This window comes from Aphelocoma coerulescens, chromosome 1, assembly GCF_041296385.1.
Source record: "Aphelocoma coerulescens isolate FSJ_1873_10779 chromosome 1, UR_Acoe_1.0, whole genome shotgun sequence".
NCBI lineage: Eukaryota > Metazoa > Chordata > Aves > Passeriformes > Corvidae > Aphelocoma > Aphelocoma coerulescens.
In genome coordinates, this window is record NC_091013.1 from 99,367,432 (window position 1) to 99,389,448 (window position 22,017).

The window sequence follows — 22,017 nt, forward strand, 5'->3', positions numbered from 1 at the left end:
ATTGACCGTATGTGGAACCTCTGGCAGAAAGTACCATGGGAGACTTGAGGTCAACCCCATGGCTTTTGGAGCCAGAGGATCTAAGGCCTGCTACATTCCAGCTGAAAAAGAGATAACTGTGGCTTATGAAGAGGTTTGAGCTGCTTTGGTAGTGATTGGTACTGGAGCAGAGCTCCTTCTGGCACCCCAGTTATCTCTGCTGGACTGGATGTTCAAAGGAAGGGTCTCCTCTGCATATCAGACAACTGATGCTATGTGGAATAAGTGGGATACCACTGATCACACAATGAGCTCGAATAGGAAACCCCAGGCATCCAGAAATCTTGAAAGTGATCATGAACTGGCCAGAAGGTAAAGATTTCAGAATATGATCAGAGGAGGGGGTGAGATGGGCTGAAGAGGCTGCACTATGTGACAAATATCAAAAAGTGAGAAGCAATATGCCCTGTTTATTGATGGGTCCTGATGTGTTGTAGGAAAGCATTGGAGGTGGAAGGCAGCTGTATCGGATCCCCTAAGACAAGTTGCAGAAACTGCTGAAGGAGAAAGTGAGTCCAGTCAGTTTGCAGAGGTGAAAGCCATCCAGCTGGCTTTAGACATTGTTGAATGAGGAAAAATGGCCAATACTTTACATTTCTACTGAGTCAGGGATGATGGCAAATGTCCTGTGGAGGTGGTTGCAGTGATGGAAGCAGAGTAGCTGGCAGTGCAGAGGTTAACCCACCTGGGCTGCTGCATTGTGACAGGATATTGCTGCCTGGGTGTAGAACCTGGTTGTGAAAGTGCATCACGTAAAGGCCCGTGCGCCCGAGTCGGGCCACTGCAGAACATCCAAACAACCAGTAGGTGGCTCAGGTGGATCTGGATTGGCAACATAAAAGGGAATTATTTATAGCCCCGTGGGCCCATGACACCTCAGGCCATCAAGAAAGCGATGCAAACTATAGACGGGCTCATGATTGAGGGGTAGATTTGACCACGGACACTGTCACATAGGTTATCCATGAACGGGAAGCATGCTGAAATTAAGCAAGTCAAGTGGTTAAAGGCTCTCTAGTAAGAAGGACAGTGGCTGAAGTATAAGAAGGCCTGGCAGATTGAATATATCACACACCCACAAATCCACTATGGGCTCACTGGAGGACTGGAAACATATTCTGGGCCCTTTAGCACCACCCAGAAAACTATCCTGGGCCTTGAAAAGCAAGTCTTGTGGGGACCTGGTAGGCCAGAAGCAGCTGAGTCACACAGTGGGACTAATTTCCAAAACAACCTTGTAGACAACTGGGCCAAAAACATAGTATTGCGTCGATATAACAGACCCTATGGCACACTAGCCTCCAGGGAAAAATCCAGCAGTGCAATGAACTGTTAAAGACTGCACTGAGAGCAATGGGTGGAATCTTCAAACATTTAGCAAAAGCCACTTGGTTAGTCAGCACCAGGGAATCTGTCAGTCAGGCTGACACTGCTCAATCAAAACTTTTATGTACTGGAGAACTGGGCATATTCCCAGTAGTGCACATAAAAAATATGCTGGGGAAAAAAAGTCTGGGTTATTCCTGCCTCAGGCAAAAGCAAAACCAATCCATGGGATTGCTTTTGCTCAAGGACTTGGGTGCACTTGATGGGTAACATGGAAGGATGGGGAAGTCTGGTGTGTGCCTCAAGAGGATTTGATTTTGGGTGGGAATTACAATTAATTAAACTGTTTGATGTAATTGCTATATAAGACTGTGTGTTATCACTTATATGGTGGTGATATGCTCATCAGTGCACTGAGCACTTTGCAGCACCCGTCTCCACCAACTCTGGATTTGGGGATCTGAACCCAATTCCCTTTTGATTACCACATTAATAAAGAATGAACTTTGATAAATCTGGACAAGTGCAATGATGATGTGATCAGAACTGGCTTCACCGTGCAACAGTCCAACAACACATACCATCTCCTCTGCCCCAAAAGACTGTTATGGCAAATGCAACTCAAGGTCATGGACAAAACAAACTCAACTGAGATTTCATAGAGATGGACTTATGGAATGATAGCTGTGTGTATACACCAGAAGATGGAAAGGATGATGGGACATTTGAAAGTGTGGGAGCTGGCATGATGTAAACTATATAAAATAAGAGGTGGAGTCTGTGCTGGTTTCAAAGGGGAACATGGGCCTTCTCCACATCGACTGAGGGTGGCAATGGCAGCAAGGCTTTCCAGCTGCTGATGTCCAGCCATGGGATAAATATATATAGTGCTGGCTATAATGAACCAGTTCATTATGATTTTATGATTTTGTTTTTAATGGCATCTCATGATGCAAGACATGGCCACACGTCAAGTCCCGTGTGCAGTTCTGGACCCCTCACTACAAGAAAGACATTGAGATGCTGGAGAGAAAGGCAACGGAGCTGGTGAAGGGTCTGGAGCACAGGTCTAATGTGGAGCAGCTAAGGGAGCTGGGGTTTAGCCTGGAGAAGAGAAAGCTCAGGAAGCACCTTAATACTCTCTCAACCATCTGAAAGGAGGCTGTAGCAAGGTCTCTTCTCCCAGGCAACAAGCAACAGGACAAGAGGACACAGTCTTAAACTGTGCCAGAGGAGGTTTGGATTGGACATTAGGAGGAATTTCTTCGGCTAAAAGGATGATTAGACATTGGAACGGGCTGTACAGGGAGGTGGTGCAGTCACAGTCCTTGAAGGTGTTTAAGGAAAGACTGGACGTGGCACTCAGTGCCATGGTTTATTTGACAAGGCGGTGATCACACATAGGTTGGACTCCATGATCTCAGAGGTCTTTGCCAACCTGATTGTGTAATTCGGTGTGGAGCTCTCGGTATCTATTTTAACCTGTGATTCCGGAGGAAACGAGACGGAGCGCCTGCCTGAGGAGCCCCAGCAGCGAGGAGGAGGCCGACGGCAGCGCCAGAGCTCTGGCTGCCACCACCAAGATGGCGGCGCGGCGCGGCCGCCGCCCCGCCCCGCGGCTCCTGCCCTCCCTGGGCCGGCCGCGGCCGCCGGGGGCCGCCGCTGTCGCCGTGTGATGAGAGCATCAGCCCTCACTGCCACGTCTCCCGGGCAGCCGGCGCTGTGCAGGGCCGCGCCGGGGCGCCGAGGCCGGACCCGCCCGCCTGCGTCCTCTTCCCCTCCTTTCCCTCCCCCTGCTCCTGCCCCGCCGCGGGGCAGCGGCGAGGTGGGTCTGCCCGGAGGGAAGAGGGACACTCCGCGCGGCTCCCACCGCCGCCGCCGCAGCCTCGTTGCCCCCGGGCGGTCCGGGGGTTGCGGGGCCGGGGCTCGCCGCCGGGCCGCTGCCGCCGGAGGGGACCCCGCTGCCGGCTGATGTCCGAGCCGCGCCTCCGCCCGCGCTTGGATGTGTGAGTACCGGCCCCGCCGCTCCCGCGGGCAGCGCCGCGCCGGGAAAGCCACGGCGGCTCAGGCGGGCGGCGGGCTGGGACCGCCTCAGCCGCCCTCCGGAGCTTCGTGTGTGTGTGTGTGTGTGTGTGAGTGAGTGAGTGGGAGTGAGTGGTGGGGACGCTTGTGCCGGGTTTGTTCCGTCCTTCTGGTAAGTTACGGCACTTGGTCCCGGGCTTCTCCTTTCAGACATTTCGTCCTGTGTCCGGGTTAAAGCAGGAGGTCCACGCACCGTGCTGGGAGCCGGGTGCTCTGTGGTAGAAGGATTGAGGATTAAACGCGGGGAAGTTGGGCTGGGGTCACGGGAAGGTGTGCTGTAGGCTTTTAAAGCGCTGTCCCTACGTAACCAGTCCTGCAAGGGCACTGTCCCGTGGAAGAGGAAGAGCTGAGGCAATCTTCTGTAAGGCCAGGCAAATCCAACCCTCCATAAGGTATCGTTTCCAGAATGGATGTGGGTGCGTATTTCTGTCGCTGTTCTTTTTTGTACCACAGAGAAAACAGTGTATCAATCCTGCTCCCTTATATAGGGTAGCAGTTGGGCACATGATTTTTCCTATTACATGAGGCAACTCCTTCGCTACTCCAGCATCATTTTAACATGTGAACGTACAGCAGAAACAGAGGCAGCTTTGTTTGCGATCTCTGATTGCTCTCATGCATGCTTTCCATTGTGAGTAAGGGGCCCCTCATGTCCCTGTCGTCTGTTACAACTGTAAGTGAAGAAATGAGATGTCTGTGTTACAAAGGGGTGAGTTACGAAATTTTTGGAGACAAGGCATCCCTTCTGTAGCCATCCCTTCTGTCTGTTAACTCACTGTGACCAGAAGAGATTTTCTGGGAGAGGGGTGCAGCAGTAGAGGCATGGGACTGGAATGGCTCAGCTTCAGGTTCACAGGATGCTGAAGGCAGAGAACATCAGCCCTTTTTAACCCCCAGTCTGCTCCATGGCTCACCTCCAGGCACTCCTGCTGTTGGGCTGTTTCTGACACTCATTTCTCCTTCCAGCTGCACCTCTTGGAGTGCAGGCTCCTTCAGCCAAGGTGCTTAAGTGGTAGCCAGGCAATGCTGACCCCTCTGGGGGCTGGGCTGAAACTTCACCTGCTCCTTGTTGTCCCTTATCTGACTGGAAGAAGTTCTTCAGGTATAGATACAGCTACTCCTTGTTTCTGTTCTTGAGCATCTTTGCCTCAGGTTTTGCTGTACAAACCAGCACATCAGCTGGGAATGTTTTCCAGGTCTGATTTATTTGGAACAACAGAGAAGCTCAGGTGATATCACTGACACAGTGACCTGTGCTCAGCGTGTACTCCTGATCTCAAGACCACAGAACACCTGCGTGCCTCCTGTACAGCTCATTCCTGGCTGTCTCTTTCCAGACGTTGTGACTTGCAGGCATTTGAGACCTGACTTTCAGAAGCTCTGGGTGTCCACATTCTTACTGATAGAGGTGTCCATACTGCCTCAACCTGAGCATTCAAAATCTTTAATAATTTAGGAAATTCAGGCCTTTTTTTTTTTTACTTTTATATTTAGTCTTTCTGATTGTAAAATGGGGATAAAACATTTTGCTTCCTACTTTGCAGAGCATTTTTCTATTCTGCTTGTAAGAAGATAAATTCTTATAAAAACTTCCTGCAATATACAGATTAGCATCTTGCTGAATTATTTGTCTTTCAGAGACACTAATGGCATTTACCACAGTAAATCCTGTGGTAGCTAAGGAAATAAAGCTATTCTCATCTTATGAGCCTGCCTGTAATAGCAATAATTGTGCTGATGCAACATTGCCAATATAGGTGGACTGTTACATAGTACTCAAAAGCAGACAGGTCTAATCACTTTTTTAATCTGTGCATTCTTCAGACACTACTTTTTGTCCTGAAATTTTAGATTTAAAAATTTAAAATTAAATTAAATTATGTATGTAGTATTTTATAGGGGAAGGCCCACACCTTTCTGCTGATTTTGAAACTGAGTAGCACTGAACACAAATATTTCTCTGAAAAGGTATGTAATACAGATTGACTCAAGCCTGGTTGTCATAAAACTTAACACTTTCTTACTGTCTGTAGACACCAAATCTGGACGTGTGAGAGTACAGCCAAGAGCATGTGTACTAGACATGTTTGTTAAGGTGGCCTCCAGTTTCCATGAGCATTCAGTTCAGAAACCAGCTGGGCCACTCAGTACTCCTCAGTAGAGTTACAGTTCCTAATGATGGATGTGGTGGAAAGCAACAAGATAGTAGTGATTCTGAGACCATCCTGCTCCTCAGTCTTGGTGTTTTCCCTCTGTCTCAGAATCACAAAATCCTGGAAGAAGTTTTTTTCTGGCAGTTAAAATTGGAACTTTAGTCCATTTATTTCTAACCCTACCAGAGCTGGGTAAGTGGCATAGCTGTTAGCTATGTGGATTTTTAAAATCAGAGGTAAATCTCTAGTAGCTGTGTGACTTGGGAAAATAGCTCATTAGCTTTCACAAACTTCCCTGGAAGATTTCATGCCATTCTTTGGGGACTGTTGTCATTGGTGAGTTATTTCCAACCTTTTCTTGACTTTTTTTGGGTATTGCAAATGAAAATGAGACTTCTTATGAGATGTGGGTATTATGCAACCTCATCAGGAGAGCTGTACTGGGAGACAGGGTGCAGTGGCATCCGTATGTACTGGGGGGTTTGGAATTGTTGGTTTAAAGCAAAATTATCAGTAGACATCTGCAGCTCAGAAATACATATAAGGGAGCGTGTATGCAGATTCAGACAGCTGGATTAGTCCAGTATAATTAATTATACAAGGGATTAATATATCCTCATGCATTTTCCCAATCTGCTGGATTAATTGCTCTGTAAACAGTCGTACGAAGTTGAGTGCTGCCTACCAAAGTCATGGAGTTTGAATTGAAGACTTACTGTTCATGGGGAATTTTTATATCCCCTGAACCTGTTGTTTAAGTGGCATAGAGGAGAGTCCATGCATTTTCATACATGGTTTATATTTTAAAGCAAATTTATGATTTATACAAATTACAATTTGTTTAGAATTCCCTGCAATATTGTTGCTTTTCCGCAGTGGCAGGGATGTGCAAAGTGTTGTCTCACTGATGCTTACTGCTGTGAATCCCAGTGTGATGACTTTGTGCAAGGCTCAAGGAAGTGGTTTTTCACTTGTATTCTACTTCATGCCTTCAAGCTCATTGCTACAGATGGCAGATGCCTGCCTTATTTTTAGCTATTTGAGGACAAAATAGAAAAATCCTAGTGACTCCCCACGATTTGTCATCGTGGCTGATCTCCATTAAATTAAACATAGAGATTGGCAGAGGAACAAAACCAGCAGGAAAGCTGCTTCTGTTTGTTTTAAAAAAAGCTTGTCTAAAGCGCTAAAATAATACTGTAAAAAATATTCACTACTACATACAGAGACCCTTGGGAGGAGAAATACTCGCTGAACAGTTTATCTTGTTTTGGATAAGGAAACTGAGGTCTGTATTGGTAAAACAAGTTCCCTGGAAGTCAGTTGAAGAGGAAAGATTAAAAAGCAAAAGACATCCTGGCCTGTGCTCAGACCATTAGACTGTGGGTTTGTGTTCAAGGTTGGGAGGAGAATGCATATTTTGGTGGCTTGCTTGGTGGAAAATTTTAAGATGGGCTCTTAAAACATGAGCATCTTCTGTTTTTTTTTCTTCTTTTTCTTCCTCAGTAGTGATCTGTTTTGTTGTGCATTTGGTTTGATATCTTAGAAAAAAATTATTTCAGTGGCCATACCTAAAATGCCCCGCCTTTCCCACTTACTGCACATAGCATGGTATAATGGAGAGTGATCTGTAGCTGTGTTTTAGCAGAGCTGTGGCTGTGCATAATGTTTACTGACGAGCTTTGGTGCAAGATGTACTTAGGAGTGAGGGTGCATTGACAAATTGTATTAACAGCCAGCTTTGATAGCTTGGCCTGTGTTATGTCTGCTGAAACATTGCCCTTGTGAGCTAGCATTACTTCCCAACTAGTCCCCTTCTACACAGAACTTCAGTTTTTATCAGTAATGTGAGGTTGGAGTTTAAAACTTTAGTGTTGTTAAGTACTCGGAGAACTGTCTGTCTGGCTCAGTAATTCCTTCCAGCTCTTTAGTTTGGGCCTCTCACTCTGGATGAGGCTGGGCTTGCTGTCCCTTTCCTCACACAATTCAGAAGCATGGGAACTGTAGGACCAAAATAGACTGTGACCCAACTGGTCAGGCCTGCATTTCCCTCTGCTGCTGGAAAAGCTCAACTTTGCAATTCTGTCTTGTTCTCACATGAGAACGAGCCAATGCTTTCTTTATTCCCAGATCCAGTATTTGGCTGTGAGCGTGGCTGTATACATCAGAAGAAGCCAAAGAAAATGTTAATGTCTTGCTAGCTGTGTAATACTTGTTGGCTTGGTGAGGAGTGTTATTGGCCACTTGGAGCTGCTGAGCCTTGAGGGTCTTGTGTTGTGGGTTTTGTTTTTTTTCCCCTTTTTTTTGGAGTATAAATTCGCTTGTCTTCATTCATAAAATTATTGCAGTCATTCATTAAAGTCCTCCTAAGATGTTTGCCTTGACCTCCTGCAGCAGTTAGTTGCACAAGGTAATTATATGGTAATATAAGGTAATACTATTTTATTACACCAGGAGTTGTGGCTTTGTTCCTGTACTCGCCAGAGGTTTGTTTAGAGCACTTAGTGTGTGTCTCAACTTTCCTCCAATTCACAAAAATTTGAACTCGCCTGTGTTCTGAAGAGGACACTATTGCCTGCATGCCTCTGGAAATTTCTTCTTTCTACCCCGTAAAGTAAGGTCTTTGAGGGGATTTTTAAGGAATATGTAGGATTTATCTGTTTTTTAAAAAAGGCTTTTTCAGTATCTTGAATAATTTTGTTTGTCTAGAGTATTCAGAACTTAAATCTGTGTCCTATCCTTAAGCATGTCCGCAAAATGAGCTGACTGAGCTTACTGCACTTCAACTCTGAGAGGCTTTTCCTGAAAAAACTTTCTTTCCTGTTCCCATCTTTTTATGTGGGTATTTGAAGTACTGTGGCAGCTACAAATGGCAGGCACTGCCTTCCCCTTGTTTTTAGCTAAAACTCTTTATTTGTCCCACTTACTTTCCTGCTTAGCTCTAGTCTTTCTTGCTGAAAACACTTGAACAAAGTTATACAGTATATATGCCATTTGTTAATTCTTGCTTCACCTTGCTACTTTGACCCTTTGGTTTTGGCATCTGTGTAGAGGACTGATAGATGGAGCCTCTTCAGCCAGAGTTGTGCTGTATCAGAAAAGCCTATGCTGACCTGGAGATGGTTTTAGAACAAAGGACGTTCTTGGTTCTTAGTCACTGAGCAAAAATTGGTCTTACTGGTGCACCACCTTACATTGGTGATTCCTCACCCAGCTGTCCTGTTTGATGGAGTCTGGGCTGCACTTCAGGGGCTTTCTGTCTCTCTCTATGCCAAATCACCCTCTTAATCCATCGCTCTGTTTGGCATGAGGACTTGGAAAATGTGCTGACTTGGAGACCTCCCTCCTAACTGGTTTTGCCTCCCAGCTCTGGGCCAGGTGGCGGGTGTGTGCCTTTGGATCCAGCCAGAGTTGAAAGGTTGTGTTGACTTAGCACTGGGGCAGCTCTGTGCAAGCCAAATATTTAGCTTTCCATCTGATAACCTGTCGGTTGTTTCCTCCCTCTCAACGACCAAATGCTTATTTTATTCCCAGACCAAGTTGGGGCTTTCACAGAAGTTTTGCATCTTTTTGGCTTTTGGTGTGGCAGATGTGAAGGTGCTGACACGGTGGCCTTGTGACCAAAGCTTGGGTGCAGCCATCGCTGTTCCTCTGTTCTCTGGTGATTTTTTTTTCTTTTTGGTGTTTTTTTGGATGTATTGATTACTAGCTTTGTGTTTTTCCAGCTGTCAAAATGGGGTTTTGCTTTGGTTGTTTTTTAATTTAAATTTAAATAAATAAATAAAAGGTTCACACTAAAAGAAAGTAAAAATAACCTAAAGAAACTAGGACTCTCAAAGTTCAAAAGAAAACTTGTTTGATAATTTGCAAAGATTTTATTAGAATTGCTGGACAACTGCAAGTTTAGAGTTAGACTGACCAGCTGCAGTGAGTTGAATTGAGGATTTTAGCAACCAAGAGAGCATTTTCAGTTTCAGAAATGAGTCGTGCTTTGTGTCCGTGCTCTGCAGCCGTGTCGTGGGGGTGGCTGCCTGCGCTTCCCTGCGAGGGAGCACTGCACACGTGGCAGGTGTGTTTCCATAAAGCACGGACACCCTGAATGGAAAGTCTTGCTGGGAGTGTCTGTGTTGCTGAAGAAGCAGGCAGAGTCCCTCACCACAGAGGCCGTGTGTTGCTTCACCCCCAGCTGTCACATGCTTCCTCAGCAGGAAGAGGGCTGCTTTAATCGAGATGGAGAGTTGCAGTGAGAGACCTGTGGTCTTCTGGAACCACATTGCTGCAAGTGAGGATGGTCACATTTCCCTTTCTGCTCTTGCAAGGAACGGGTTGTAGGACTTGTGGAGCCAAGGAGAGCCACTTGAATTTTTCCAGCCTCTGAGAGTTCTCCTGCCTCAGTGCAGCAAACTTCCTGGGAGGACTGAAGAGGCTTGGAGTTTTCTCCAATTACAAAACATTAACGCCATCAAAATAACTGACTGTGCTTTGTAGCATTTCCAGCAAAGAGATGGGGAACCAGGCACACTTTCCATTCTGATGAGTCACTGACTCTCTCCTGATCTGCCCCTTGCAAGAGCTGTTTGGGCAGCTGCTGATGTAGGATTCTGAGTGATGGTCCTTGGGGAGCAGGACAGGGCTGCGCACTGCTTCACCTCTGAACTGGTGAATAATTCATCTGCCTAGCTTGTTATCAGTAAAGTCTTGCACACAGCTGTGGTTCTTGCCTGCCTTGATCCCTCCTCATCAGGATAGCTGGGGAGCTGATGGGCAGGAGGGATATTGTTGCACAGAAGAAAAAACTACCAAGTGCTTTCTGTCGTCCTAAAAACAGGAACTGGAAATCAAAACGTCTGATGCCTTCTGTTTCTGGATTTTCTTCTAACTGCGTCACAAATGAAGGTTTTGTCTCTGTCCTGAAGCATGGTCTGTCCTTGGACCCAAGAGCTGTCCAATACCCACATCCCTGTGCCTGGGCAGGACCACTGCTGTTCTGTAGCTGGTCTCCAGATCCTGCCTGTGTGTTTTTATGATGCCCACACCTGCCTTAGAGAGGAGATCTTGGAGGCTAGGTAGTATCTGTTCTGAGGATTTGAGGATGAAGGGACTACAAGGATGTGACTTGTGTTTGAGGGAAATTGTAGGTGAACTGGAAAGAACAGTGTGGAGTCACATTAATGGACTAAAGAGTCTTGTCAGGAAAAGCTTTTATCTTTCATTAGTCACTTTTTCTGCATGACTCTATAAAATAAGATCATTGATGGGGTGGAGCAGGGTGGACTCTTCATTAATATTTTATATGACTTGGAATATTATCTGTTGGAGTAAGGGGTTATGGACACCTTTTCTTCTTGTTCACATATTTTTCAAAGTAGAATTATGCCTTTGTTTATTAATTGGAAGCTATAAAAAGGCTTTTCCCCATGTCTTTCTCCTCAAAAAGGAGGCCTGTTGGTTGGTTCAAGGCCAAAAAAAGCAGACTTAGAGTCAATCTGATCTGTAATCTCACTGCTTTGTTTAGCTTTATCTGTGGAGCTTCAGTTTTGTGTGGCTAGTTTTACAAAATAAAAGCAAACAAAAAAGGAATGGTTCTTAGGCAGATTTTGCTCCAACAAACACCTACCTAATTTGATCTAACTCCAGTAAAGTAAAGTTATTTAAAGCTTGGCTTGAGGAACTGCCCAGTCTATATGTTCATGAATCACTGTGAAAGGGCTTATTCAAGTGCATTTAAAATATCTGCACTGATGTTAAGGATGGCTTCTTTCCATGGGCAGTTGTTTTTACTGGTAGAAACCTGCATTTTACTGGTTTGCAAAGCCAGGGGCTGAAATTGCCATTACTTCGTGTCCAAGTGTCTGTATTGGCGAGCGTGTGAGGCATACTAATGGGGTGATACTAATGAGACCTGTTAAATTATTTACATGAATTATTGAATGTGGTATAAAATACCTTCCACTGTTAATAGCACTAATTAGACCACCAACATATTGCATCCATTATCATAAATATCCTGTAGGTCAAATCAGACCAATTGTTTCAGCTACCACAGGCCATGTGGTAGCTAAATTTGGCTTAAAATGGCTTTCAAGTTTGTTCTTTTTTAGAGGTTTTTCTCGTTTTTTTCCTTCACTTCAGCTGCTTATCAAAAGTGTCTGAATGCCCTGAGTGAATTCTGCATTGTTTATTGCTGCCCCTGCTCATGTTGCACATGCAGGAGAATTTTCTTGTTTATATTTAATTCCTGAAATACAAATATTCCCAAATAAAACTCTAGAACAACCTAGGGAAAATTGTCTGAAAGCTTTAAGTCTTGACTAGAAAGGTAAGGAAGGCTTCAATCTCTGTTGTGTTGTTATTGGAGATATGAGAGTTTTAAAGTCTGCCAAAACACATTATTTACCTCAAAACCAAAATTCTCCAATGTTTGCTCGCCTTTCATGCATTTTCACATCTCGTTTTCCATTTTTTTTCCTCTCTCTCTTCAGGATCTCTGTTTTTTGGTGTGGTTTTCTTTGGGTTTGGTTTGGTTTTTCCAAGTGACTTTCATGTGGGTATGTGGAAAGCATTCATCTTTTGAAACATATTGATTTTTGTTGAAAGTTTGAGAATTGGTATCCTGGTTTCAACCATGACGATTGTTTATTGGAGTAGAGATGAAGGATGGGAAATTTTAATACAAAGGGCAATTCTTTGAGGGAGTTTTTTAGAGAAGTACTCCTGCACACTGTGTTTATGGTGACAGTACTGTGACTCACTGAGAAAACTTCTGGCATTTCTGCCAGCTGTGATTTCTCAGGATTTTAAAGGAGGTGATGACTGAGTTATAAATAGACCTTAGGTTCCATCTGTATATTTCAAAGCTACATCTAGAGTTTCCCAGAAGGTGGGTGTGCTTTTTTGGCCCCTGGGCTGGTTCTGGCTATGATATTTTTCCAAAAGGGCAGCTGATTTAGACGCCAGGCACACAGACACACCAAAGTCCTTGTACTGAGATGCTCACTCAGTGTCTTTTCCTGTACAGCACACATGCACTCCAGTTCAGTCCTTCACTGCCTTATGTCTGCTGTGTGTTTCCATTGGAAACTTTCCTGACTGCCAAAATCCTTGCAGTGTCATGTGGGAGACCAGTGAAATGGAAGAAAAATTGTATGGGAAGTGATAAAGTCTGTGCCAGAAACTCCACCATTGTTTCTGATATTCTGAGTTGTCCAGCCTCTCTCATACTAGTTCAGTTTAAGGAATCGATAGATTTAAATGTGTCATTAAAAATAAATACATAAATAAATATGTACAAGCTTGCTTCTGAATTCTTTTTCTTTTGAGGGCTGGGTTATGTGATTGCCCATATGTGCATTTGAAGTACGTGCATACATGTATGTTCTGCTGCACTTCTCTGCTAACTAAACCCACTTTTAAATTATTACCTTGGTGTCAGTTGGGCATTCTTAGCACAGAAGGAGCTGAACCATGCAGTTCCCTTCGTGGACACCTGTCTGTCAGTTCAGAGCTCTGCCAGAGGGTGTCCAAATTACCTACCAGCATCAAGAGCCGGGCAAGTAATGTGCTGGGTGGCTAAAAAGACCTGTGGAGCTCTAGTAGCTCCACCACAACATGGAGAGGGCTCTTCCCAGGCTTGCTTTGAAATAAAGCATGTTTGTGTCGTCTCCAGCTCTGGAGATGCTCAGCGGTGCTTTCCAGCCAGCAGTAAGTGCTATCAGTCACTGATGGCTGTTATAAACAGCCCCTTTTTAGAGACACAGTGTCAGTGGTGTTCATCCTGAGTGTGCAAGCAGACCTGCTGCCACTGAAGTGGCACAGTGTTTTAGAGTGGTGATGACTGTCCCACAGGGCTTTGAGTGTATGAGAGTGACTTCCCTCTGCGTGAATTTGCTTGGCTGGAGTGTGAAGTGGGTAACCAGCAGTTCAAAGCTTAAGTGATGTTTCTGCCTCCTTTGCAGACTTGGGAAGGCTTTTGGATCGTTGTCTGGGTGTTGGGGCACAGCCTGCTGGAGGCACTGGAAGTGGACTGGTTCCTGGTCATGCCCGGTGGAAGGAGGGGACCCAGCCGGCAGCAGCTAAGCCGTTCAGCTTTGCCTTCTCTCCAGACTCTGGTCGGCGGGAGCTGTGGAAACGGTACTGGTTTGAGGAACAGGTGAGGACAAAGGGAGGGTTGTTGAGGCACCTGTGCCTGGGACAGCACTGAAAGTAAGGAGCCTTGATCCACCCTGAACCCTGGCGGGAGTGTGGCTTGGTGGTGAAAGTGAGGGACTGGGAGATGGGAACCTTGAGCCCTCCTCTGTGGCATTAGGAGATGGCTCACCCAAGAGGTGTGACAAGTCCTGTGTGACAAACCTCTTCCAGCTTCTCTTCTCAGCTCTGCTGTGGTACGTGCTTCTCTCTGCAGCCCTTCTTTTGACTTACGCATTAAAACCAGCCCCATGGAGGGGATTGTGGAAGTGGCCTCAGCCCTGCTTCACCACTCACTGTGGTCACGACAGCCAGGGGTGGAAATCACACAGTGCTCCATTTGTCTTTCCTGCAGCAGTTCCCAGAGCAGTGAGTCCTAGCAAATGATGAGTCCTTGTCTCGCTCGCTTGCCCTCACTGCCCTGGGGAATTAGTGTGACACGTCAGAGCACAGCTGTGACTCCTCCTCCTACATAATAGGCAGGGTAGGAGGATGCCCATATTCTGTTTTAGAGCTGCTGGTTGCAGATTAAACTAATTCTCATAGTTGGAAAGATGACCTCCATTTTCTGGGGAAGTTGGGGGCTGAAACAGGAACACACAGTGACATTGAGATCACCACATTTGGTACGAAAACTGAAAGGGCCCAGCATTACTTCCTTCCATAGAAAAGCTGGCAGACTAGAGAAGCTATTTGGTGCATGCTGGGGCCCTAGAATAGGTTCATTCTTGCAGAGTAGAGCAATCCAAGCCATTTTGCTTTGGCCTTTACAGACTTCTCTGGGGCAGAGAGACAGATAACACAGTTTGACATTCTTGAGGAGCAAGTGACTGTTGAGACTGCGGAGTCAGGGCCCCAGGGTCCTGGGAGAGCGTTGCTTATCTGGTTTCAGTCAGACACAGCATAGTTATGTCTGAACTTCCTCTGTCAATTCAGTATGCCAGAGCTTTTAGTTGGAGGTCCTCTGAAAAGCCTCCTCTGAAAAGCTAGGAAAGAAGGAAGTGTGAGAACACTTGAGAGGTTCGCCTCTAGGAAGTGGTTGAACTACTCCATTCCATTTTTAGTTACTCCTCTTTTAAAAAGAAAACAGAACAGAACATGAACAGAAAGACAATGGGCACTTCGCCATGCTAGAGAAGGAGGCTGGGTGCTACTGTAGTGTCCTGGTGATGGGTGGAAGGAGCCAATATTATGTGTTTGGTGTAGCACAGAGTCCTTAATGATTTTTGCTCTGTACCTCTGCTCCTCAGTGTGCAAGTTTACTGTAATACTGCTGGGCATGTCACAGCAGTTCTGACAGATCAAGCTGTTGCCCAGAGAAAATTCTGGATAAGGGTTTTGTTTGAGCTAAGATGATGCTCACCACCAGCCTCATGTCAGAAATATGAATGCAAGACTGCTGTCACCTCTGCCCGAGCAATGCCCAGTCTCCAATTTACAACCTCAGGCACTCTCTGTCCTGGAAAATGTCAGAGCTGTTGTAGAATGTTCACCAAGTAAGTGATATCTATCTACTTCAGGAATGGTAGTGCCATCAGCCTCTCAGCGCCTCCGATCACAGCGCTGATTACTCCAGAGCCTGTGCGTCACTGCCGGATCCCTGAACTGCCATTGGATGGGAGCCTTCTCTTTGAATTCCTGTTCTTCATCTACCTTCTGGTAGCCCTCTTCATTCAGTACATCAACATCTACAAGACTGTCTGGTGGTACCCATACAACCACCCTGCTTCCTGCACCTCACTGGTGAGTTCCCCACAAGTGTCATCACTTGGGCTTTTCATTACACAGCTTCTTTTCATGCTTCTTCAGTCCAGGAATCACCAAGCATTTGACATTTAAGGGAGTGAATGAGAGTTCACGTGCACCCCCATCAGCCAGGGCCATGTCATCCCCCATTTTACAGGGGACAAAATACATGGCAGGTGAGAGAGGGGAGTCAGCAGGACTACTTCAGGGGAAATTTGCAGATATTTGCATGGCCTAGCTAGCCCCTAGGGTTTGACACAGAGTTGAGATTCCAGGAGCTGTCTGTGAGTGCCCCTTCCCAGTCAAAACAACAGACCCTGAGAGAAGGAAGATGTGCAGATTTTCGTTATGATCCCACAGCAGAGCAGCAGCAGAGTTGGGCAGGGGATAAGATCCTCAGCTCACCTAAAGCTCTCACCCTCCTCAGTTTCAGTGTTCTTGCTGTCCCAATAAGCTGCCTGTAAGCCAGCAAGCCTCACATGAGCAAAGCCAGCCTGCGCAGCTGGAACCGTGTCCTTACGGCTACTTGGGAGCACGAGGTGGTCCCTCAGTTACCTGTACCGACAGGTGGTGCTGGTGTTCCAGTCACCAGCCTCCTGCTCAGCTCTGCTGTGCTGGACACAGCTGGCTTAGGAGTAAAAGCATTCTGTTTGAGGCTCCCTACACAGCAGGATTTAACGGTCATTTGTTTATTCCCATCACAACTCAAGCATTCTTTTTTACCCAAAATGTCCTTGAAGTACCGAACAGCAGTATTTGGAGCCTGCTAACTCTCCTGGCCAGACTATATTTGATAACTTCACTGAGAAAGTGTAAGAACTGTATCTAACTTGATGCAGCCAGAGAACTTCATGGCCAATGAAGATGAGGTTTCTCAGATGAGCTTGGTTTCATCAGGAAGCACTGGTGCTACAGACCATTTTTGAGACCAAAAGGGAAAGTGAGCTGGTGTGCTTACTCTGGGCTCCATTTGGCTGCCCTTCCTCTGGTTGCTCAGGGCCTTTTCTGTGGAGAACCTGCAACCTGTTCTCCATAGTAGGATTCTGGTTCTGGATGTCCCTTTGACCCCAAAAATACCTGCCTGAATGGTGGGTTTGTTTTGTTTTCTGTGGAAACCTCTCCATGGGAAGGAATCTCACTATGCAGGAGATCTTGCTTTTGGAGACATTGCCGTGTTATTAATGTAATCCCTTTTCCCTCATCCCTAATAGAGAGATTTGGGGAATGTTTACATGAGGTCCTAACAGTCCTAATGTACTCTCCAGCAGCCAGCTTTCTAGTCTCACCACATTGGGGTGGTTTCAGAGTCCCTTTTCCTGGTGAAGACCTTTCTTCTTTCCTCCTTCAGAATTTTCACCTCATTGACTATCACCTGGCGGCGTTCATCACAGTGATGCTGGCACGGAGGCTGGTGTGGGCCCTTATCTCTGAGGTAACATTCCCACTGTTCCCTCTCCTGCCTGTAGAACTGCTGCAGAACACGGTCATCCATGGCCTAAGAAAATTCTGCAGGTTGGAGGGTTTCTGCCCTCAGAAAAGTCTGGGTTGAAGGACTAAGTTTCTGGGGATGCCCTTCTGCCTTGGAGTTTTCTCCTTGAGACCAGTCATGTCCTGCAGTATTGGGTAGCTCTGTTGCCTGTACATCTTAAGAGGAGATGAAATGGCCCCACTTGCTTATTTATCTCTGCAGGTACAGCACTGTACCCCACTATCTCATGCTAGAGAAGTGGCCGAGAGAATTGCAAGTCAGGTAGCAAAAAGCAAATAGGGAGGTTGGCCAAGACAAGAAGAATGAACAGGAGATCAGAGGGGGAAAGGCCAGGAGGAGGATGTCTGACTACACTGAAGTGAAACAGGAATACTGGTAGAACTGCTTTTCCAGTCCTGGTTACTCAGCAACTCAGACTCTGGTCATATTACCACAGATTTTGAGACCTTCCTTCTCTGTGTTTGTGGGAGCAGGACCAGGCCAAATAGGTCTCTGTAAAAGGTCATTTTCAGGAAGATAGAAGTTTTGTCCACTGAAATGGTTAATACAACTCTAGGCTAAGCAACTAAGCAGTGTTTAAAACTAAGTAAATAAAATAAAGGAACAGTTATGTCCTGTTGAATAGATGAATGGAGATGGTGGGAACTCTGAAGTTCTCTTTTCATCTGATTCCTTCCATTTTCATTTGTGGTCACAGCCTCTGTAAAATTTCCCATAGACTGAAATTTCTGCATTGAAATCTTCCATGCAAGTTCTCGTGCATCACATGTGTTGGCTGTAACCCTTAACAATCTTTTCATAGTTCAGTTTCCTTCTCTCCTCTGGAGATTGGATCAGGCTTTCTTGCTGTGGTGCCTCTTCACTAGACTGCAGCCTGCACATCCAAAAGAGATAAATTATGGAAATCTGTGCTGGGGATTGCCAAGGTGTACAGCTTCTCTTCCCTCAGCTGAGAACTGTGACCTTTCAGAATGCTGAGACCTAATCCTTCTAAAGAAAAGAGAGAGGAAATGGGTTTCAGGCTATCCTGGGCTATCATCAGAGCAATAAGGGACTTTAGCAAAAATATTTTTCTACTTTGCAGCCCTGAATTTTTCCTCAAACGCCGTATTTCAGTCATGCCTCACAACTTGTGATTATTTGAGTCTTTTGTGGATCCTGTCAGTTACTAATAAAACCAAAGGCATGTACCTTCGTAAGAGAACCAATTTCCTGCTTCTGAGAGGAAGAGGGCAGCTATCCCTCTTCTAGTACCTCCTGGCACCCCTCTCACTGCTCCTCCTCCACAGGCATCCCTTGTGCTCATCTTCTAGCACTAGTTGTTACAGGACTGCTGAGTGTTTCCTCTCCATTTGCAGGCCTCTCAGGTGGGTGCAACGTCAGCGATTCACTACATGGTGCGCCTGGTGCTGCTCACCCTCTGTGGATGGGTGCTCTGCTGGACTCTGGTCAACCTCTTCCGCAGCCATTCTGTTCTCAACCTTCTCTTCCTGGGCTACCCGTGAGTGACACCACCGTGTACCTTCTGGGCAGGGGGAGCACAGTTGCTTGGGGGTGCCATGAGCCACCCAAGCCACTGTGGGAAGCAGAGCTGTTGGCTGTAGTATCTCCTCAATTTAGGATTTAAAAGGAAGCAGGAGTGGCTAGGGGAGGTAGCACTGAGCTGATGAAGTGAATTGCCTTAGTTGCTGTTTGTGTGAGGGGCCTTTACTGCCACTTGAAGACTGAGCCATTGGGATTGTTGGTTCTACAAATGGGATTTAAATAAGCTGCTCTGCACAGGTGTTGAAGCTGCAGCCCCTGGCCTTTTAGTGGGGAGAAGAGTTGGCTGTTAGCTTCTGGAGTGAGGGTTCCTATGTGCTGTCACTCTCCTCAGGGCCAGTATCTGTTGAGGAGGTGCCCCCTGCTCCCTGTTGGGATGGCTATTTCAGCCATTGTTTTCTTTCTTTTGTGGCAGGTTTGGTGTCTACGTCCCTCTGTGCTGCTTCCACCAGGACAGCAGAGCACAGCCTCTACCTGCAGACTGTGGTTACTTGGTACAGGACCAGGTGGCGGATGATGGGGCTTCAGCTGTCAGCAGCCTGGTCAAAGACTTCTTCTCGCTTCTGTGGGAATCCCTGAGAGAACAGTTCAATAATCCTACATCTATCCCCACCCACAGCTGCCCCCTTTCCCCAGATCTCATCCGCAATGAGGTGGAGTGCCTAAAAGCAGACTTCAACCGCAGGATCAAGGAAGTTCTCTTCAACTCTCTCTTCAGTGCCTACTACGTGGCATTCCTGCCACTGTGCTTTGTGAAGGTAGCTGTTGTCTGGCTCTCTCTGTGCCCCTGCCCGCCGTCTCCTTCTGACTGTTGTGTGAACTGCTGCCAGGCCAGATTCCTGGTTAATTCCCCTTTTCTCTGTCTCCCCTTTGGCAGCCCGGATAGCGGAGCATGGCTGCATCCGGAGTGCACTAGTACTGCTCCTGGTTGGCAGATAGGTATTTCCATAAATGTGATGCACCTCTAGTCCCATCACCCCACTTACTAACTCCCCTTCTCCCACCCCCCGTCCTAGGCAGATGGATAGCTGTGTTCTTCCTAGAAAAGAAAACCTGTTGTTACCCGTCTCAAATCCAACATTGTGGCTTTTGAATGCTTGGATCAGAGGCTTTGGTGGCCAGCCTGATAGAGCCAACTAGGATGCTTGGCAAACTAAATCCAGGAACCACTTGTCAGTGTGGGGGTTGTATTTTTTCATCTGTCATTTATCTAACTTGAACAAGCTCCAGTTGGTGCAGAGAAATGGGCAGGGCTCCACAATCCATGTAGCAGCCTTGGTGTAATTGGTGCTCCAGGGGCAGTTCTGTGGCAAGCACACTGCCTTGTAACCTGCTGCTGGAGGAGGAGATGCACCAGCTGCAGTATCATCCCCTGCCCTTTCTCCTTCAGCTCAAGAAGGGAGTCTTGAGCGTCTCCTAAGCTGTAACCCTCCGAAATCACCGGTCCAAAAGCGCATGCCTGTAACGTGTGGTGTGGGTCTGCTGGATGCACATGCAGTATGTCCCTTGTCATTCCTCCTCCTGTTTTGTGACAGTGGTGCCAAGTTCTTGTCTGGTCTCTTCACAGAGCACCCAGTACTACGACATGCGCTGGTCCTGCGAGCACCTCATCATGGTGTGGATCAATGCCTTTGTCATGCTCACCACACAGCTGCTGCCTCCCAAGTACTGTGACCTGCTCCACAGGTCTGCTGCCCACCTCGGCAAGTGGCAGAAACTAGAACATGGCTCCTACAGCAATGCTCCACAGCACATGTGAGTGTGGGGATGGGCAGGGCTTGGCATGCCTAGCAAGGGGCTGAGATGTTCTAGTAGATACAAGCAAATACCAGCAGTGCCTATCTACTGAGGATGTGTCTCCATTTCCCATGCAACTCTACTGGCCTTGTTCATTGAAAACAGAAATGTCTGCTCTAGAGAGCTGTCTGAGCTCCTCCAGTCACTGCTGGTTCCTTCCCAGAAAGAAATGCTGAGATTCTTCTTGGCCACTGGAGAGTATCTGGAGCAGAGGCAGGGGGTGGTCCCCTCCACTGCAGTGGACGAGATTCTTGCACTGGGAGCCATTTGTTCATATTACTCAGAGTCCATTGAATGGGCTTGTGATCACCCCTCGGGGCTTTTCCAGTGGGAGCTAGGACGTGTCCTTGTGGCAGAGGCTTTGGTGTTTTTTTGGTGTTAGATGCAGCCCATTCCCATGAACCCTTGTTCAGGGGCTTGGGAGCACAGATGGTAACGCTCTGGCATTGTTTCCCTGCAGCTGGTCAGAAAACACAATATGGCCGCAGGGAGTTCTGGTGCGACGCAGCCGGTGCCTGTATAAAGCAGTTGGGCCTTACAACGTAGCAGTGCCTTCAGACGTGTCCCATGCCCGCTTTTATGCAAGTATCTCTTCTCTTGCTTGGTGTGGGAGGGAGGAGAGGCTCAAACCCAGCTGCAGCAGAGTAGAGCGTGCAGGACAGAGTTCAGTGCTACGTAAGAGGCTGTTGCTGCTGAGCAAAATACACGTTGGCAGCAGTGGGGCTTTCCCATTCAGTATTAGTGACCTCTGGGCAAGATGGGAACCACAGCTGCCTTGTCAGTGCTTTCTCACTGAGGTGACACAGCTCTCCCAGCAGGCAGTGGCATTCTCCTAAGAGGGTTCTAGTTAACATCTTTCAGGGAAATGGGAGAGTGGATCAGCGGGCCAATAGGTTTATTTCACCCGCTCCCCCTTCTCAAGCAAAATGCCATTTCTACATGCCTTCTTTCTTACTGTTTCCCCTAAGTAGCAGCTAGTGGGGGTGGAGCACAAGCATTGCTTCTGCCCTGCAGTGGTCCCTGACAGCATGATGTCCATATTCCTCCTCACTTCAAGCTGGTACCAAATGACACAAATCTCTCCTGCTTAACTGTTTCCCTGCAGTTCCTTTTCCACCGTCCATTACGGCTGCTCAACCTGCTGATTCTTATCGAAGGCAGTGTGGTCTGCTACCAGCTCTACTCCCTGCTGCGCTCAGAGAAGTGGAACCACACCCTCTCCATGGCCCTCATCCTTTTCTGCAACTATTATGTCTTATTTAAGCTCCTCCGGGACCGGATAGTATTAGGCAGGGCATACTCCTACCCACTTAACAACTACGGACTCAAGGCACACTAGGCCGGCCAGACGTGTACCCCTTCTCCTCCTCTTCCCCCAGGGCAGGGAGGGAACCTCAGAAAAAAAATATTTTCGTACAGTTCTATTTTTTTCTTGCGATGTTTATAAATATTTAAAATATTTTATATTTTGTATACTATTGTTTTTGTGGGGCGGGAAGGGAACCAGTGGCAATTAAATGTCGCTTTATAAACAAGGTGTTATTTTATATATATATATATATAAAAAAACCCCATCCATGTGTATATACCGTATATCTATACCCATACATATATCTATGTGAAGCAACAGGATTGTGTGTGTGGTCACTGTGTCTGCTT

The 22,017-nt window shown here is 46.7% G+C and overlaps 1 protein-coding gene across 2 annotated transcripts; it reads left to right on the top strand.

Moving 5' to 3' along the window:
* The first annotated feature begins 3,054 nt into the window (after nt 1-3,054).
* Nucleotides 3,055-22,007, top strand: TMEM39A (transmembrane protein 39A). Of its 2 annotated transcripts, none has more exons than XM_069020820.1 (9): nt 3,055-3,371; nt 13,556-13,749; nt 15,305-15,527; nt 16,879-16,962; nt 18,378-18,520; nt 18,977-19,319; nt 20,129-20,316; nt 20,819-20,939; nt 21,464-22,007. In XM_069020820.1, the coding sequence occupies exons 2-9, from the start codon at nt 13,637-13,639 to the stop codon at nt 21,695-21,697; spliced, it is 1,449 nt and encodes a 482-aa protein (XP_068876921.1). In that variant the 5' UTR covers nt 3,055-3,371; nt 13,556-13,636; the 3' UTR covers nt 21,698-22,007. The 2 variants fall into 2 exon arrangements, with proteins under 2 accessions (XP_068876921.1, XP_068876929.1); XM_069020828.1 differs by lacking the exon at nt 3,055-3,371 and adding an exon at nt 5,398-5,415.
* The last annotated feature ends 10 nt before the right edge of the window (nt 22,008-22,017 follow it).

Bases quoted from the DNA above. Each gene is read 5' to 3' on its own strand.
- TMEM39A (XM_069020820.1), top strand. From the start codon at position 13,637: ATGCCCGGTGGAAGGAGGGGACCCAGCCGGCAGCAGCTAAGCCGTTCA. The intron at 13,750-15,304 runs GTGAGGACAAAG...TATCTACTTCAG, and splicing joins GGTACTGGTTTGAGGAACAG to GAATGGTAGTGCCATCAGCC. The intron at 18,521-18,976 runs GTGAGTGACACC...CTTTTGTGGCAG, and splicing joins CTTCTCTTCCTGGGCTACCC to GTTTGGTGTCTACGTCCCTC.